The sequence below is a fragment of the Rhodnius prolixus genome, unplaced genomic scaffold (genome assembly GCF_049639745.1).
Source record: "Rhodnius prolixus isolate KJV_2025 unplaced genomic scaffold, Rpr scaffold_6, whole genome shotgun sequence".
Classification (NCBI taxonomy): domain Eukaryota; kingdom Metazoa; phylum Arthropoda; class Insecta; order Hemiptera; family Reduviidae; genus Rhodnius; species Rhodnius prolixus.
Window position 1 is genome coordinate 4,077,394 of NW_027411634.1, and position 20,863 is coordinate 4,098,256.

The 20,863-nt window shown below is 35.3% G+C and overlaps 1 protein-coding gene across 4 annotated transcripts in view; it reads right to left on the bottom strand.

Moving 5' to 3' along the window:
* The window catches only part of LOC141461347 (uncharacterized), a 78,205-nt gene that overhangs the window by 18,702 nt on the left and 38,640 nt on the right, over positions 1–20,863 (bottom strand). The window contains exon 1 of one of the 4 annotated variants that reach the window (XM_074142314.1): positions 4,585–4,861. The exons of the other annotated variants lie outside the window; for them this stretch is intronic. Within the exon in view, the coding sequence (XP_073998415.1) occupies positions 4,585–4,653 (69 nt within the window). The 5' untranslated portion in view covers positions 4,654–4,861. Of the gene's footprint in view, positions 1–4,584; positions 4,862–20,863 lie in introns of those variants that run through there. 4 annotated transcript variants of the gene reach the window in all.

Consider the following 20,863-nt stretch of genomic DNA (forward strand, 5'->3'; position numbering starts at 1 on the left):
TCTCTCTCCCCTTTCCTTGGACTTGGAGGGGGGGGCCCTTTTTTTGTAGAATATCTGAGGAGAGGGTTTCAGACCTTGAGGGAATGGTGCTCAAGACTTCCTTCTCTTCATTAAACTTCTTCTAGGGAACCTGGGTGTGCTGTTGCACATAAGCTAGGAGTTCTGGGTATTCTGTGTTCTTCAGTGGGAAGCACAATACTCTTCCCCCCCCTCCAAAAGATGCTTACCATCAAAGGGATATTTCCAATATGTTGCGTCTTATCTTCTCCTTAAAATTCTCATTTCCGCCTTGATGGAGTTTCCCTTCAACTTTTTTTCATCAATATTATTATTATTTTGTATTTAAGGCACGTACACATCTGAGGTAATTGGCGCTCAGAGCTTTTTCCAGTGTACAGCCGGCCTCCGGGCACTGTTCTCTCGTTAAAAACAACACAGTCCATCACAGGACAGTGAGCTGTAAGAAGCTCCTAGGAAGGGAAAAAATCTAAGGGCCAGCAGCTGGATTCGAACCCGTGATTTAAATCAAAAGATCGAAAGTTTGATTTAAAAGAAAATTCCATAAATTTTTCCTGAAATAATACGCTCACTTCAACGAAATCATTACTGACCCATTTCCCTCCCCAGGTAGAGCTCAAATATTAGACAAAAAAATTATTTTTATTTAATTAAAATGAGGAACACATTCTTCATTAAGTGATAAAGAAAAATTAATAATAATAAAATGAGGAAAAACCTCAATTAAATAGGTCGCAGAAACTAAGAAAAAATGCAATTCAGTGAAAGTATAATCGTTAGGAAAGTAAAGCATTAATATCCTCCTTATTAAGAGTAGCAGCAGGAAGAAAAGGAATCTCTAATAAGGAAAACTTAACGAGAAAAATGGAAAATTAATAACTTATTGTAAATAAAACATAATTTACGGATTAATTTTCTAGTCAATAAAAGGAAAAATTGTACGTGACTGAATGAGGAAAGAAAATGGCTAAAAATAGTTAATTATTTTCTGTGTCATTTTCTCTGCGTGGAAATGTTATTGAAAGTTATTGAGTTTTTCGCTGTAAATAAAAAGTTATTGAAATTAATAATTTTCTTTTGAGAGGGTGGGGGGAAAGAAAATTTAGCTGGTATTGATGTGAACACTTAAAGGACTTCATCAAACTTAATAAAACTTCCTTCTTTGGGTACCGGGACCCTTTTTTTTTTGGGTGTATACAATAATTATTAGATGAAAATGTGTTTATCAGGTGCATCTATAATGCTAGAGTTTTGTTTTAAAAACTGGTTAAAAATCCTCTAACTCATCACCATCATCGTAAAAAAAAAAAAGATAACTAAATTGGGTAGTTAGACGTTAAGCCCCGCCTGAAAAATTAGGCGATTACTTTTACCGCTGCTAACAAGTTTTCACATTAATCTCCATTTTGTGAGAACGTTTTAAAATAAATAAATAAATTAATTAATAAATAATAAATTGGCTGGGATTAGGCCCAACTACTTGATGTTGTTGATATTTGTGGTGATAGATCGATCACATATTAAACGACTAATTATTGATGATATATCGACCACTCACTCGCCAATGGAGCCCGGCTAAGGGTTCGAATTTCTGCTTAAAAAAGAAGGTTCCAAATTATAAATGTTCAATCCAAAAGAAAAAGAAAGTTATCCCGCCAGTCTCTTCAAAAATACCGCCAAATTTTTCTTGAAAAATTTCCGAAACCGATAAGTATTTAATAGTCATACTTCCGGTGAATTAGTATAATTATAGAAGTGTACTTCCTTCTACCTGAAAATTCAAATAGAAGTGCTAGTTCTATATCACTAGTTACTCACTAAGTTCAGTGATAATAATATTTTCATTGAAACTAATTTTTGGGGCACAAAAAAATGGAACCAGATTTGTAAATTATGAATCAACGTCTAACAGCTGATAACTCTCCATAGAAAACCCAAAATAGATATTATCCGTCGGATGTAATATCATCGTGGGCTGACTTTTACCCGCCTTCACATAAAGGATAGATTCAATAAAGGGCAAGGCAGCCATTCGGGTGTTATTCCCGCTGTTCTGCAGGGACTTCAGAGAAGAATAAACTTCTCCTGTACAAGGTAGTGGTTAGACCTAAATGTTACTTTATGCTTGTCCCTCCTGGAGTTTGACAATGTCGATCCGGATAGAGTCAATAAAGGCAAGGAAGCCATTCGAGTACTGTTCCCGATGTTCTGCAGGAACTCCAGAGAATAAACTTCTCCAAGGTAGTGGTTAGGCCTAAATGTTACTTTATGCTTGTCCCTCTTGGAGTTTCGACATGTCAATCCGGATAGAGTCAATAAAGCCATTCGAGTACTATTCCCGCAGGGACTCCAGAGAAGAATAAACTCCACCTGTACAAGGTAGTGGTCAGGCCTAAATGTTACTTTATGCTTGTCCCTCTTGGAGTTTCGACATGTCGATCCGGATAGAGTCAATAAAGGCAAGGAAACCATTCGAGTACTATTCCCGCTGTTCTGCAGGGACTCCAGAAAAGAATAAACTCCTCCTGTACAAGGTAGTGGTTAGGCCTAAATGTTTCTTTATGCTTGTCTCTTCTGGAGTTTGACAATGTCCATCCAATATCGCCTCGCTGCAGATCATACAAAATAAATTCCTCAGGCTTGTTACAACTTCCCCCCGCTACAGACCGTATTACATGCCTACACTCCCAACACCAACATGGACTATGTAGAACACTATCATCAAGTACCTCGCTAGTGGTTTCTTCAGTAAGTTGTGAATCAAGTCACAACCACCTATGCAGATAAATAGGGGACTATAACATAGTTTGGACACGGTGTAGACAGGCACACAGGAGAGTTAAGGGACTCCCTGAAGTGAAACTTTTCTTATCAGCTGAGGGTTTCCCTTTGTTTTTCCCCTTTATTATACACTTTCATATTTTTTACAGTTCAGTAAAACTTATAAAAATCTCGTTGATTATATCCGTTTTTATATTCTAGACCAATTTCAGACTATGGTGAAGGGAGTTTTTTTCACTTCTACTTCCGTCGAAATCTCTACATCAAACTATCTGATCAATATCTCTGATAATAGATGAAAGTATTAAACTCTGGTCAAAGGGATTCAATAAACAAAGCAAGACGAATGAAATCAAAGATAAGTAAATAAAGCGGTTCAGAGAGGACGGTGATAATCCACTCTAGTAAAATATTTAAAACAATAAAAAAAAAAAAAAATGAATTTATCAGTAATTTGGGTTTTTACGTCCGAGGGCTTTTCTCCAAAATTTAAATTTTTACAATTAATAATCCTTAGATAAGATACACCATGAAATGAGATACTCGTATAGTACATTCTCTACTATAGAGTATCATTAATCGTATATTTCTTTCCGTTTACCATTTTCCATGAAAATCTTCGTAAAATGGAAAACTGCATTTTGTGAAAAGTAAAGTATTTCCGGTTGGACAGCTTTTAGTTCTTACGTTTCTTTGGTGAGACTAGATCGAACTTCAAAAAGTTTTGATTCTCTTATGATATTTTTGTTTTCCCATTCGTGTGTGAACGGACTTACAAGTCAAGCATAAAAAGCTTTTCAACTTAAAAGTTTTTTGAGGGAAAAAATAAATAAATAAAATTAAAATTTGTCTTCAAAAATTTCAAGGGACATATTTCTTAATGCAATAAGGAAAGACGATAACATATAGTGGGTCAAAAAAAGTATGCATACACTTAGTTTTCTTACTTTATCTACTGAACTTTTGTTTCTAGGATGACTATTTCTTCAGCACTGAAATCTAAGATAGTAACAATGAATTTAATGCTCTCATTTTCCTTTATAAACACAAAGAATTGATTAAAAAGCAGAAAAATAAAACCCTATTGAAAATTCATGGTCTTGTTTGGAGCGGAAAAATTCGAAAAATTGAAATGTTCTTCCAGAAAAGAGCTCATAACCAATTTATAAAGAAATCATGGACAGAATTCACATCTCAAGAGACACTAAAACCTGGTGGAAACCAAGGATGCTTCTTCAGGCAACAAAGGGATTGTGCTTACAAAATATTAGGTCTTTAGTTTTGAGTTTTAATTATAACATTCAGACTGAGTGTATAATACTTATTTTGCATATAATAAATTATTTTTCATGCTTTTTAATCAATTCTTTATGTTTATAGAAAGAAAATGAGAGCATTAAATCCATTGTTACTATCTTCGATTTCAGTGCTGAAGAAATAGTCATCCTAGAAACAAGGGTTCAGTAGATAAAGCAAGATACTTTTTTTGACCCACTGTATATCCTGTACTGAATAACATCGTTATACCTCTAAACCTGTTCTTTTTTGATATACATATATTTAAATTAATATACATTTTGTATTAATGCCTTTAAATTGATTCCATTTTTCTTTAAATAACTTATACAATACGAATATAATCTTTGTTTATACAGCTTTGTTTACCTCTTACTGTTCATAAAACAAAGATTATTGTTCACTCATGAATTTAAAATTAATATAAATTTTGTCCAAGTTAATCCATGTAAATAATAATTTTCTTGAATAAAATACAAAATTACTTACAATCTTTAATCCCCTTGTAGCTATAAAAAGGGCCGAAGGGTATATTGATGGAACTTCCTTAGCTTTCATTGTTGGAACTATTTTATTTTATAGTTAACAACACTATTAATCAAAAAAAGTTTTTCAACTACAAAATTATAGAATAATAAAAAATAATATTATTTAAAAAGATATATAAAATCAAACAACTGTAAAAAGTAAGGCGCGTGATTTTTACGTGATGTTTACAAAGCGGACGGCACACATCGACTGAGCTAGCAAGCCAGCTCTACACGGTATACCAGGAAAACGGCTATCCCTAATCAATCTCATGGCAACCCCACTATTCCCTGTTCTACACAACTGTGGACTACATCCTCGGAAACATTACCGTGTATCGGCCTGATGCTTTCATTTTTTGCGTCATATAAAAATTTCTTTGTTCATTTATTTGCTAGTAAAATATGGTAATTTTATTTTTTAGCTTATTTTAAATAAATAAAAAAACCATTGTGAATACTTTCAATGACAATTCTCAAAATTCTAACTCATAAAATACATGTTTACTAATAAAAGTTGTAGATTTCCGTATTTGCAATATGGACGTACGGAATACAGCTCTACGGAAGTGCCAAAAAATCGAACATCAACCGACTTCAGACCTTACAGTCCTAAAATTCTAAGAACAATAGGTAACGCTCCCTTCTACGTCTCCAATCACACAATACACTCTGATCTAAATATTCCTCTCGTCTCTGGAAATAGCGCCAATCTCGATACACTCAAAACTCCACTACAAATCTAAAAAGTCATTACAACCCTCTGATCTACGAGGGTCGTTTGAAAAGTCCGTGCAAAAATAAAAACTACTTAATTTTTTGGGGTAAACCTTTTTTATTTTTCAACATAGTCTCCTCTTAGGCTTATACACTTCGTCCAACGCTGCTCTAGTTTGTTGATCCCTTCCGAATAATAGGATTTGTCCAAGTCTGAAAAATAGCCATTCGTTTCTGCAATCACCTCCTCGTTTGAATAAAATCTTTTTCCCGCCAGCCATTTCTTCATATTGGGGAACAAATAGTAGTCCGAGGGAGCCAAGTCTGGAGAATAGGGGGGATGTGAAACGAGTTGGAACCCTATTTCCATTAATTTTGCGACCACAACTGCTGAAGTGTGAGCTGGTGCGTTGTCGTGATGGAAAAGGACTTTTTTGTGGGCCAATCGTGGGCGTTTTTCTTGCAGGTCGGTTTTCAAACGGTCCAATAACGATGAATAATATGCACCTGTAATAGTTTTACCCTTTTCCAGATAGTCGATGAGGATTATTCCTTGCGAATCCCAAAAGACAGTCGCCATAATCTTTCCGGCCGAAGGAACGGTCTTCGCCTTTTTTGGCGCAGATTCCCCCTTGGTAACCCATTGTTTAGATTGTTCTTTGGTCTCAGGAGTGTAGTGATGTATCCATGTTTCATCCACAGTGACGAAACGACGCTTAAAGTCCTGCGGATTCTTCTGGAACAGCTACAAACCGTCCTTGCAACACTTCACACGGTTTCGTTTTTGGTCAAGCGTGAGCAATCGCGGCACCCATCTTGCGGATAGCTTTGTCATGTCCAAATGTTGATGCAAAATATTAAGTGCCCGTTCATTCGAGATGCCCACAGCACTAGCAATCTCACGCACCTTCACTCTTCTGTCATCCATCACCATATCATGGATTTTATTAATGATTTCTGGAGTAGTAACCTCAACAGGGCGTCCAGAACGTTCAGCGTCACTTGTGCCCATATGGCCACTCCGAAAATTTTGAAACCACTTATAAACTGTTCTAATCGAAGGTGCAGAGTCACCATAATGTTTATCAAGCTTCTCTTTAGTCTCCTGAGGCGTTTTGCCTTTCATAAAGTAGTGTTTAATCAACACACGAAATTCTTTTTCGTCCATTTTTTGAAAATCACTCGACTTCCTCGATTCTAACGAATGCCAAACACAAAGAAATAGACCGATCTGGCTGAAACTTGGTGTGTGTTCTTCCAAGAGATGCTACTAACTAAAAATAACCTCGATATGCGCCAGTAGTGCTATCTCTCTGACTTTGCACGGACTTTTCAAACGACCCTCGTACAACATGTCCACCAGATCACTTCCTTCAAATCCACAGTGCAGACTAAAGCGGCGGTGGCCATGCGATCATCTCAGCACACACCTCCTAGGATGGTCGCTGTGTAAGCCTGCCAACCTGGGTGAACTAACAACTTCCATCACTGGATGATCATCGTTCACTCCACTCACATGCGCACATGCACGCACGTGTATGTAAGTGCATATACATGTGGGCACGTGTATTTGCGCCATTTCCTTACCCTCATCTCTTTTTCTTGTTGTATCTATTATAGTTGCAAAATAAATAAACAAAAAGTCGTTTAATACGTGACAAAAGAAATGTAAAGAAACTGCAAGTGTAATGAGAGATAGTAATACGTAAACGAAGTCGAAATATCTACCACAAACTGTTTACTTCTACCTCTGATAATGGACGGAAAAACTCTAGAACCGGCCTGAGATCCCATAAATATGCATCCTATAATGGATAAAAAAAAAAATCAAAGAAATAAAACCACTACTTCCGGAGTAGAGCGGAACTGACGACAAACTGAAGACATAAGGCGCAGTTGGGATATCTTGCCAGAACGGAAAGATGATTTCTGGCAGTTGCAGCGTGTTAGATCGGATGAGGAGACTTGGTGAGCCAGACAGTTATTTTGCTCCTTATTATTTTTATCTCTCTCTTTCCTTCTCTCTCTCTCTTTTTTGAGATTATCTTTGTCGTCATCTAAGTCGTAATGTTTAATTTTAAATATTTTTCAAAATGTGAGTCACTTTAAAAAAATAAAATATTTTGGGTGACGTAATTGTTGTTTCGTGTAGGTCTAACATCCCAGATCCCTTGCGCCCCTGCAGGGCCGGGGATAGAATAGGCCTGCTCCCGTCCAGGATATCGTAAAAGGCGACTAAAGGACTACGCAGGAGCGGCTGGTATACAGCCGTATGGGTCTAGCGTACCCACGGAACCCGAGCTCAATACCACGCACGCACATATCAACAAAACATACACATCTTTCACACACAAACACTCACACTTTACAGATAGCCCCTAAATCCCAGTGTTAGGTCCCGAGCTGGGAGGTTTGTGGGCAGGGGTATCGGCCCACTGATCGGCCCCGCTGAGTACCTGGCCAAACTCAGTGTGTAATTTGGTCTTCCCTGTGGTAAGGGCGCACTGCCGTAGGGTGATGTTTAGATCGTCCCATCTCGTGGGAACTATATGTTACCTTCCACAAAAAATATTTCATCAGGCGTTATAGAACAGAATGAAGCATCAGCTTCACTTAAGAAAATAAACAAAGGAAAGGTATTAGATCCGAAAGTAGTGTTTTCCGGATCTAATACAGAAAGTCAATTTCTAGTTATGACATGTCTTGAAGAAGGACAAACTTTTGAACCCTTTTGGTTCTACAAAATCATTAGTTTCCTAAAGAAAGTTTGCGCAGGAACCGCTAGGTTAGTTTCGATTAGATTGACTAGGTGTAGATTAGGCCGTGTAGTAAAGTGTCTATTCTCCAGTATAGTCTAGGTGCAAAGGACCCTTGATGTTGCGCACCTTACAATACCAAAAAAAAAAAAAAAAGTCCTTAGAAGACACTCAAATTAACTCTACCACCTTACCAGACTACTTCTCAAAAGTCTAGCGAGATATTTCCAGCCTGAATAAGAATCCAGTTAAATTGAGGTAAAATGTCTACCAAAACATTCAACATAAACGAAAATAACGCCTGAAATTTATTAGAATCTGGTGGGTTGGGGAGAGAATTCAGTGAGATCCATTTTTTTAGCTCACACTCAAATGCCCCGTACAAATCCTCTAATCCTTGTGCTCTGAAACGATGCTGAAAGGAATCAAATCCTCACTCAGAAGTTAGGAGGAGCTATTTGAATGTGAAGGCTGCACCAGCTACGGGAGAAATGGAAATTTTCTTTCCCCGTCCGGAAGTCCGGAAGCAGGGACAGACTAAAGAGACATTTAGCATGTGCTGTTTAAGAGAAAATAGAATTTTCCCTAAGAAAATTCATGCGTAAAATCATTTTGAGTAAAAAAAAAAACTCTCAGAGAGTTGCCAGAAGCTGCCAATCCTCACAGTACTCTCTAAAAATTCAAATTTAAATTTTAAATGACTTTTGGGGTGGGGGCAGGAAATTATTAGAGTCATCTTTCAGAAAATTACTCATATAAGTCCCATTTCCGGTAGACATGTTACGTAAACTGCAAAAACTAACGACAAAATACCAACTGACACAATTTAGCTTCATCATTTTTTACGAGATATTCTGAATGTAATTAATTACTTTTTTAAATCATTTACTGAATAACTCGTGACATTATTACCAGTAAAAACAATTAGACAACCCAAATCAAGAATTTAAAGGTTCAATGAATAAATTCATTAAATTTAAAAGTTAGCGGGTAAAGCAAATTGTAATTTTAAATTACTTTTTTGAACAATACGATCTGTTCTAAGAACGGAGGAAATCTGGAACAAAATTAATTGTTTCTATGTAACTTGTCAATCATTAAAAAGGAAATGAAAGTTAAGTTATGGAATGTAACCATGGAATCAATGGATTGTTGTTGATTTAATCCGTAATTTGGTAAAACCAAATATAAATTACGCGCTCTACAATATTGAGATGAGAAATTGTGGCAATTAAACAAAATCCGGTATGAAAATTTATATGACTTTCCGGTTGACGTAATTTGGTTAGTGGAAAATCGTTTAAAAAACATGCAACTTTTTTTCTCCAATAATTAGCACTTCCGTTTTATAAATTTTGTACTAATCTGGAGTTTTAATTCCAAATTAGTACTCTAATGGATTCATCTCGTACATCCGTCCCAAAAACTGTGGGGCGAAGCTTGACCCACTCTCCTTCACTGTTAGAAAGAGAAGAGATACCACAACTACTGCAGTAATTACTTACCATTCTCCTTCTGCCACAATTAGGCTCCTATGAGGTTTGCTCTTTTTTTAAGGTTCGATCGAATGATAGCTGAGGGACCCTACAAAATTCGGGTGTGCTGTAGGGTCCCTCAGCTAATAATCAAATAATTTTCTTTTTTTTAAATTTATTTATTTACAACCTGTACATGTACGTGTACATCAAGTAAATATGTTCTTAATTGGTTATGCACAGATTGTAGGCTGAATCCTAGAGGATCCAGCGTCACAATCGGGAAGGCATGCTGAGAGGGGCCAGTCAATGCTCTGGAACTCTCTAGAGGTTGGAAGGAAGTTTAGGAAATTGGTAAAAGGTCGCGGGGCCAACGTCGTATCAGGCGTCATGGAGGACTGCTGTCGGGATGGGCTGTGTTGTGGATAAGGCTTGTGCTGTGGGATTAAGATGTACGGTTAGGCCAATTTTGGAAATTAAGGAAGCCGAGAATGTATTAGGTCATTGACAAAAAGGGGATATTGAGGTCTTGAATGAAGGGTTAAATTGGTATACATAATAAGGAGCGTTTGACGATATGCCGAAGGACTTTGGATTGAAAGGATTTGGATTCTTTGGATGTTGGAAGGTTTTGCAGAGCCCCACAGCTCAGGCTCCCGTAGGTCCAGATGGGTCTTAGTAGTGTCTTGTATAGAGTCAGTTTGTTCTGCACGTTCATGGCTGATCACCGCCATAGCAGTCTTCGTAGTTGTCCGTATCGTCTATTGAGTTCTTTGTCTTTTCAGTCTAGTATGTGGGTTCCATGTAAGACGACTGTCTAAATACAGTCCTAGGTAGCCGTACTTGAATCAAATAATAATTTTAAATGCTGTTATTCATAATTTAAAATGATGATTTTCTCTCTCACTCTTTCTAATCACTGGTTATAATAATAAAGTCTTATTTTAAATATTTCAGGTGATACTTTTAAAAATAAAAATAAATGCCAGAAATGATTCAGTCGATTTGAATTAGTCACATATTGTACAATAGAAAGTTTATTACGTAATTAGCAATACGCACTGCCAAAAAGTATGTGTCATAGGACTCAAAATGAATCCCTAATCGGTGGGGAGGGGGTCTCATAAGTTTAATTTAACGTATAAATCTTGGGTATCAAATAAAATAGATTTTGGAAACGCAATTTTGAATGGTTTATCGATCTGCAAACGATATATCGAGTCGATCATTTGCACAACTCGATTAACTCCATAAAACAAAACAAAGTGAAGAAATGAGATGAAATAATGAACATTGTTTTTTAATAGAAGACAATTTACATTGATTCCTTGTGTATATTACGTCCTATTCTCTTGTTTACACACATATTTTTTTTTATTATTTTTTTCCCTGAGCGTTTTAATTTTTAATTGTCAGAAAAAAAAAATAGGATGTAATTACAGAGAAATAATATATTTCTGTAATTAGCGTTCCACTGTCTCTGTAATTACTAAAGAACATTAATAGGACGTTACAATTTCACTAACAATAATTACAGAAATATGATGGCAACAGGTATATGTACGAGTATGTATCGTACATATATACAGTATGAAAATATATATGGTCCGTGATACATGTAACATGAATGGGAACAAAAAAATGGTTTACAGTGTGAAAAAAAAATGAACTATCAAGGTCGCACGTGTAGAAAAATTATGTTGAATGGATAATTAACTACTAAAAACGGATACAATTTTTACGAGGAATAAATTCCTTAAATTAATTAAAAAAAAAGTCCCCTCAGAGATCCGGTCCTGTTTCCAAATCGCCCAAAAAATTAGACTGGGAAACTCAAAAAAAAAAAGAAGAAGTGAATAACAGTTCTGCTAAAAACATCTTAGTAGGCTGACGTCATTTAAATGGAAATCAGTGAATTACAGACAAATAGTTCCGGTAATATAGTTACGTCATATTAGTCCATTCTAGATAATAAGAGTTTACGGAGATTATTTTATTTTTTTTAACAACAATAACAAAAGAACAATAAGTTTGTTTGTTTCTCTCTAATATTGTGCACAATAGCGGGCACAATAAGTAGAACTCGAACTTGTGGTCTTCGCGTGGTAATCCAGTAAAACTAAACCACTCAACTAATCCTGTCCCTTAAATAATTCTAATTATTTTCGAAATGCGAGAGTGGCTACTGTTATTGTGGCCCTTTAAAGTTAGCCCTAAACCATCTCTCTTGCCCAGAATTACCCTTTTTTCTTAAAAAATAAGTATTAAAATTTAATAAATACCAAAAAAAAGGGTCAAATTTGTTCTTAAATTTTTAGTTGCACAAGAAAACTTAATAACAAAAAATCTATCTTCTTTTTTTTTTTGTATTTAACTAAATATTATTCAATATAATGTTACCGCAATGTTGAACTTTGTTGCAATCCACATTAAATAGATAATTCGTGACGGCAAAAAAAAAATTAACATTTTATGAAAAAAACTGAAGGTTACTTGGTTACCTTCAACTTTACGGAGTACGTGAGAAAATTAACCGTTCGTTAGAATAAATACTATTATTACATTTTAGGAGTTCACTATTACAGTAAATATCGACTTTTTACTTTTACTAAGCCAGAAAAGTATTTCGATCATGTTATATTTTCTATTATATTATAATTTCTAATTAAAAAGAAAAAGAAAAATTAATTAAAAACTGCTAGGCGCCATGGTAGCCCAGAAGTTAAAGGTGAGACCCGCAAAGCTAAGATGTATTGTTGGTTAGTGGATTCCATTTTCGGTCTAGGTTTTGTATTCTATTTAATGGTTAATATGAGAAAATAGTAAAGTATATTAGGCGGTTATAGACTAGACCCGCAAAGCTCAGATGTATTGTTGGTTAGTGGATTCGATTCCCCTGGTCTAGGTCTTGTATTATATTTAAAGGTTAATATGAGAAATTTATAGTAAAGTATGTTAGGGGTTAGAGACTAGACCCGCAATGCTAAGATGTATTGTTGGTTAGTGGATTCGATTCTCCTCAGTCTAGGGCCTTTGATTCTATTTAATAGTTAATAATTGCAAGCACCATTTTACTACTTATATTACACCGGCAGCTCCACCATAACTGAATGGTTCTTTTTTAAAACATTTTTTGAGTTCTTTTTTTTTTCAAAAATTGATTTTCTTTTAGGTAGGCTTTTCTTTAAAGAAACATTTGATAGCAATGAAATAAAGGTTTTGTTTGTTAAATATAGCAACGAGGGTTAAAGGTGTGGCTGAAATTTGCACGACCGAAAGTGTCATTTTTACTAAATGTACCATTCATTTTTTAAAATTTTCTCAAACATGGCTACCAACGATTTTACTTTAAATTGTGTTATCCTTTCATGGCATTAGAATTTAACCTATAACATTGATTTGAGCATTTATTTCAAGATTAAGTCTTGTCACTTTTCATACCAGACTTCTTTTTTTGGTAACAATGACGTATATTTCATTTCCCTGATAAAAATTTACATAGTCATGCCAGTTTATTTAAAACGTCATCGTATTACAGGAAATAGAATTATTAGCATTCCAAGTATTGTTTAGCAGCCAGTGAATCAGTTAATAAAATGGTCGGCCATTGCAAAGAAAAGGACAGAATAATAAAATTCAATTAAAGGATTCTGATTCCAGAACTTTTTTGTCCACAACACGTGAAATCTTTATTAAATATTTTTTATCCCCATAATTAAATATTTAAAAGTTACATTTTTTTCACCAATATTCATTATTACTATACGCCCAACTTATTTTTAAACAGGATTTGCGTCTTATTTTGGGCGGAGAGGGGGGGCAGTGTTAGGTTACCAGAAATTAGAATTAGAGGTTTGGAAAATTCCAGAACAGCTGCGGAATCCAATCTGTAAAATATAACTTTTGTTATTATTGCGGTTATAGCATAGACTGGGAATTCCAACAATTATTTTATTGTTCCTTGGATATTTGTTTAGATGGTAGAGCAGGATAATTGTTCTAAAATGGATAATAGCTTACGGGCAAGCCTGTAACGATTTGTGGCTCCTGAAAATAAATTTCTAATGATTAAGTTTGAAAATTGAAAATGACGATTATTATTATTTTTTTTTTCATCTTTATTGACATTTACAATCACAGGTGCTAATATATAGGTCCTGCAATGATTGAATCAGTTGATTGACCTAAGTTGAGTAAGGAAAATTTAGAACCTTGTTAACTCTGGGTTCAGCTACCTAGAAGGCGCCACGGTAGCCGAGCGGTTAAAGGCGAGACCTGCGAATCTAAGATGTATTGCTGGTTAGTGGATTCGATTCCCTCAGTCTAGGTCTTGTATTTTATTTAATGTTTAATATGAGAAATTTTACAGTAAAGTATGTTTGCTAGTTGCCTCCGTCCACGACACCTACTTCGGTAGCTGGACGTTAAGCCCCGCCTGAAAAAATAGGTGATTACTTTACTTTACTTTTACTCGATTGACGTAAGACATAAGAGGGAAATCTGATCTCTACCTCTCTTAGATTGTCCTGGAATATCTTCTAATTTTTGGGATCTTCAAATATTTTTGGGGGGGCGGAAGTGAACATTAACATAAATTGGAGGAAGTAGCATGTGAGAGAATGGCGACAACTTCTTCTCTCTCTTACGATGACGACTTCCTGTCTACAATCATATCAATCTCAAATGAGTCTCAGGGAAAAATGTCCAACTCTTAACAGTACTAGTCATCAATTCTGTAAATCACAGTTTCAAAATAAATTCTCGTAGTCATCCATATGATTTATTTGGGCATCAGTCTCTCCAATAACGGTTTCTTAAGTTAAAAAAAAAAAAAGTTTATAGAGAGAGTAAATGAGATAAAGATAATGTTAATAGCGTCCATAATCTTTCTATTCAGTATGACGTCACGATGGAGGTCATGGTTTTCGTTATGTAACTGTGACGAAACTAGTTTATATCGAAATCATTATATTTACATGTTATGATGAATCAGTAATAAATACGTCATTATAATTATTTGATTTCAAGCGGTTGAAATTTTTACGATGCAAAGGGGTCAATGGTTACAGATATAATACCCTTAAGGTCTTAAGGCAAAGGGAATTAGGGTAAAAAAAAAAATTATTTTGTAAAAGTAACATGTGACCTCATTTCCGTTTTCCTTATGCCTTTCTCTAAATTGTCCTGATTTAAAACTGTAATTAAGATGTCCAACGTTAAATATTCGCGGAGGCAATCTCTTGATGAACGCACTCAAAAATGGCCTAAAACCTAAAACTCTTGTCTATTAAGCCTAAATTTCTTTTAGGTTTTTCATTTATTTATTTTAAAATTTTCTGCAAATTCTTTAAACAGCTCAACTGTACAACTGAGTTTCGAATCATTCTTTTCTGGAATCATTTTGCAATAATCCCGCTAAAAATTCCCCGGTTAAAATGAAATTCCCTCCACCGGAAATGTGAATCTCTGAAAACGATTTCTTTTCTATGTACACGTATGTCTATTTAGCTTTGGCTTAAAATTCATTCAATAGGATACCACTGTTTAAAGCGAACTAACTTTCAAGTAAAGATTCCAAGTCTGGAATAATTATCCAGGAAATTGTAATAAGAGGAAGTTTTAATAATAATAAAAAAAAAGTTGAACACAGGATATAAAATATTAGAAACTTATTTGGGAAGATTTGAAGTTCTAAGAAACTAACGCAATGTACAAACTCGTTGGGTTGCTGTACTATTAACCGGATGTCTATACTAACGTCATTTAGTTTAAACGGAATTCACTGGGACTTTCAACCAAGTGAAACCAGTTTCCGGTAGAGCTGGAAATATTACTTGATGAAAATTAAATTTATATCTTTAAAAAAAAGACAAAGTGATGGTAAATATCAATATCCTCTTTTTAAAATTTATTTTTTTGCTGCTACAAATAATTCTTGACGTAACTGATGAAGGAAAATACCAATTTCCGTTTGTTACACTCATCAAGGAAGATACTCGCAAAAAAAAGCCTGATGTGAAAATACTCATTCGACCTTCTCTAATAGTATTTCTCAGATTTTTCTTGTAACATGGAACTCTTACTAAATGCTTGTCTTTTAAAATATTTTCGACTTCGACTAGGAAGCCCAGGATTGTACGGATTGACTGAATCCTATCATCTGGATTGTGCCGTCAAAAAAAAAAAAAAAAACGCTCCTATTGACACGTCGCCATCTTCACCTGAAAATGACCCTGTTAGCTCTTTGTATGCAGGTGACAAGTACATAGGTACGAATATTTAAATTTAATGCACTTTATCATCTTTGGTGACAAAGAACATCGACTTCATTTCCTGTATGGATTCCTCCCGGACGTTGGAGAGTTAGAAAGCTATTAGGTCCAATAAAATGAGGTAATAACTATAGTTTCTCCGTAGTAAAGTTATTCAGCCAACATTTCTGACTCAGCCTTAGTCAGAAGTACTTTTATCAGCATCTTATGTGTAATGCAATATTGGAATGCATGGTATGATGTTGGAAGATCTTAACTTGCACATTTTTCTTGATTATTGTTTATTCTTTTACAATTACGAATAATGTGAGGCAATCTCACCATTACAAAACGTATTTAATTCTCATAGACAATATTAACTTTATAAAACCGTACTTTACGATGTAGTGGCATTAACGGGAAGCCTACCAGATTCCTTATGGTACCATCTACTGTTGGTAGTTTCGCGAATTATCTAATTTGAACTTTCTATCGTTTTTTTTTGTGTTTATGAGTTACGGTCGATACGAACTGACAGACAGGTTTCAACTTGAAGAAAAAAAAAACAACACTTTTTTGGACTCAGACAAAAAGGATCATTATCGGATATCTCCGGTAAAAACTCTACCGTAGATGAGGAAGAGTAATTAAAGCCATGAAATTCCCTTTATTTTGGACCGGAAATGAAAAGGCTGACGCCATGGCAAAGCTGTATCCCCTTTATGGGATCCAAACCCCCTGTCGGTTGCATAAGCAATAGACACTTCCAGGTGGAGCTCATTAAAGCAGAGCTAAACTCCGGTTAAACATTCACTGGACTTCCGTTTTCCTTACAGGGCATCGACTGCTCAATGGAAATCTGAAGAAGATAAGCCTTAAAACCTGATAGCACCTGCAGATTCTTTTAGGGGGAGATGGAAGGCTTCAAATAAAGAGTGTAAAGTAAACTAATCGCCTATTTTTCAGGCGGGCTTTACGTCCAACTACCAATTAGGTGTCGTGGACGGAGGCGACAAGCAAACATACTTTACTGTAAATTTCTCATTTTAACCATTAAAACAAATCCAAGACCTAGACCGGGAATCGAATCCACTAACCAACAATACAGCTGAGCTTTGCGGGTCTAGCCTCTAACCGCCTAACATTCTTTACTAAAATTTCTCATATTAACCATTAAACAGTATACAAGGCCTAGAGCAGGGGAATCGAATCCACTAACCAACAATACAGCTGAGCTTTGCGGGTCTAGCCTCTAACCGCCTAACATTCTTTACTAAAATTTCTCATATTAACCATTAAACAGTATACAAGGCCTAGAGCAGGGGAATCGAATCCACTAACCAACAATACAGCTGAGCTTTGCGGGTCTAGCCTCTAACCGCCTAACATTCTTTACTAAAATTTCTCATATTAACCATTAAATAGTATACAAGGCCTAGAGCAGGGGAATCGAATCCACTAACCAACAATACATCTTAGCTTTGCGGGTCTAGCCTACAAACGCCTAACATACTTTAATGTAAATTTCTTATATTAACCATTAAATAAAATCCAAGGCCTAATGGAAATGAATTTTTGAAATTTATAATTTCATATTTTTTCTTATTTTCACAAATAAAAATGCTTTTCTTGGTTATAAAAGTGAGAACTTGAGAAAGACCAGAAAATAGAGATTGCAAATGACTTGAAAGAGAGTGAATTAGGGTCAATGTAATTGGGAACATCAATTTATTGCGCCCATAATAAAGAGTTTTCCTTATTGGGCGACACGTGCCACCAAGGAAAAGGCAACGATAAATAAAATAATCTATAGTGAAAATGATTAGTGAAAAATATTGTTTAGTTTTTTACGTCTAAACTAGAAAAGTTTTCTGTTTTTTTTTCCCCGGCGACACTGTGTCCTGGAAGAGGAGTTTAACGATCGCTCATATCCTGTTTGATTAGCGTAGGAGATTTTTTGGCATGACGAGATACCTGAGGAGATATCACGTTACCAATACAACTGGTGGGTACAATCTTCAAACCTCTAGCAAAGAGATTCGATCTACTAGAACATACATGGGGGATGGTCACTATCAGCTTCTTTGGCTGCAGCCTTTGGTGGTGGGAGGGAGAGGAATCAGTAGCCACATCCTGTGTTCCAAAATAAGTAAAGTAAAATTCAAGTAATGGCAGTTTTTTAAAAAGTTCTGGCGAGCTTTAAGTATAATTACCAAGTTATATATATGTCTGGTGAAGTTTAAATGAAATCAATCAAACAAGCAATAATCGTGTAAATTGGCAGGCCCTTCCTGTTATTCCCAGGGGGGGGGGCAATCAACGTATACATATTTCTGCTTCCGATTTTCAATTTTTTGTATTTTTTTTTTTTGCACACATAACGCACATACAGATAATTTTCTGAAAAACCACTTTTCCGCACTCAGTTCCGCTATATCCGGCTAAAACTCAAAATCGGAAGTTTCATATAATCGTGATAATTTCTTTTCTAATCCAATAAGAGAACGTTAAAATAGATTTATTAAATATTTGTAACACTCAATTATGATTGGATCGTTCTTGAAATTAAAAAAAATAAAATAAGTTTACTCTTATACAAATTTTATTTTTATGTAGTAATTTGATTGGTTCGCTAGATTACCTCACTGCCTTTATTATTAACATATGGGCTGTACATTATGATGAATGAGGCCTTGAAATCACACGATTCTTTACCTATAATTACGTTTACAAAAATAAATTCATTACAATAATATAATTTTTATAATGTCTATCTGATTAAAACGTCACCTGCATGATAATATAAGTTTACGCGTAATTCGTGAAAACAATCTGAAGCTAATTACCTAATAATTGTGACGATTTCCCGTTTAAGCCAATAGCAATCTGTAATTAATTTTTATTTCAAAATCATAATTAGAATGTATGTGAACACACAGACACACACCATTTTTTTTTTGTTTAAATTTTAAATTTTTTTTTCCGGTCTTAGCGTTTCCGTTAACCAGTTTTTGAACTTTCATCCATAATCAGTGGTAGAATAAACCAATTACTGAGAAAAACTTCTTGCTCACAACAAATAAAAAACGAATGCCAATACTTCAGAATAATATCCAGAAATAAAGGCAATCTAGTTGAGTTCATCTAAATAGTATTATATTTTCCTGTTAAAACCTGTTTTTTTTTTTTTTAAATATGGCGGCTCTAGATGGCCTTTAGATGAAATGAGAAAGTTATACAAGAATTTTTACGCTGCAACGTTGCCAAAGAGGTTTTATTTTTTTAGAATTATATAAAATAATTAAGCTTTTTTTCTTTATTTTTATTAATTTCCTATGTTTAAATAACTAATTGAGGAAAACAGCGCTTTTAGCTTAACCATAATTATATATTCTAAAAAATATCTGAATACACATTTCTAGCTGTGTTAAGTATAATACATTTTTTTTCTTTGCGAGCCAAAGTTGATTTTTGTAAATTCTTTAAGAGCCACAACTCTTAAGCATTCATTTAAAAGATCTCTCCAGTGGTAGTTACGGTTCCAAAACTTGCTACTATATCAGGATATAATGAAAGTATTGATTATGCCAAATGTTAAGAAAAATCTGTAAAGCAGATATGTAAACTTTGCAGAATCTATTCAAAAAAAAGGGAAAAAGAACAAAAAAATCTCTTTAACAAAAACTTAACAGTTTAAAAAGTTAAGTACGAGGGTCGTTTGAAAAGTCCGTGCAAAGTCAGAGAGATAGCACCACTGGCGCGTATCGAGGTTATGTTTAGTTAGTAGCATCTCTTGGAAGAACACACACCAAGTTTCAGCCAGATCGGTCTATTTCTTTGTGTTTGGCATTCGTTTGAATCGAGGAAGTCGAGTGATTTTCAAAAAATGGACGAAAAAGAATTTCGTGTGTTGATTAAACACTACTTTATGAAAGGCAAAACGCCTCAGGAGACTAAAGAGAAGCTTGATAAACATTATGGTGACTCTGCACCTTCGATTAGAACAGTTTATAAGTGGTTTCAAAATTTTCGGAGTGGCCATATGGGCACAAGTGACGCTGAACGTTCTGGACGCCCTGTTGAGGTTACTACTCCAGAAATCATTGATAAAATCCATGATATGGTGATGGATGACAGAAGAGTGAAGGTGTGTGAGATTGCTAGTGCTGTGGGCATCTCGAATGAACGGGTACATAATATTTTGCATCAACATTTGGACATGACAAAGCTATCCGCAAGATGGGTGCCGCGATTGCTCACGCTTGACCAAAAACGAAATCGTGTGAAGTGTTGCAAGGACGGTTTGCAGCTGTTCCAGAAGAATCCGCAGGACTTTAAGCGTCGTTTCGTCACTGTGGATGAAACATGGATACATCACTACACTCCTGAGACCAAAGAATAATCTAAACAATGGGTTATCAAGGGGGAATCTGCGCCAAAAAAGGCGAAGACCGTTCCTTCGGCCGGAAATATTATGGCGACTGTCTTTTGGGATTCGCAAGGAATAATCCTCATCGACTATCTGGAAAAGGGTAAAACTATTACAGGTGCATATTATTCATCGTTATTAGACCGTTTGAAAACCGAGCTGCAAGAAAAACGCCCACGATTGGCCCACAAAAAAGTCCTTTTCCATCACGACAACGCACCAGCTCACACTTCAGCAGTTGTGGTCGCAAAATTAATGGAAATAGGGTTCCAACTCGTTTCACATCCTTCCTATTCTCCAGACTTGGCTCCCTCGGACTACTATTTGTTCCCCAATATGAAGAAATGGCTGGCGGGAAAAAGATTTTATTCAAACGAGGAGGTGATTGCAGAAACGAATGGCTATTTTTCAGACTTGGACAAATCCTATTATTCGGAAGGGATCAACAAACTAGAGCAGCGTTGGACGAAGTGTATAAGCCTAAAAGGAGACTATGTTGAAAAATAAAAAAGGTTTACCCCAAAAAATTAAGTAGTTTTTATTTTTGCACGGACTTTTCAAACGACCCTCGTATAAGGGTTGATTAGACGCCAAAAGGAACACAAATCAGCAA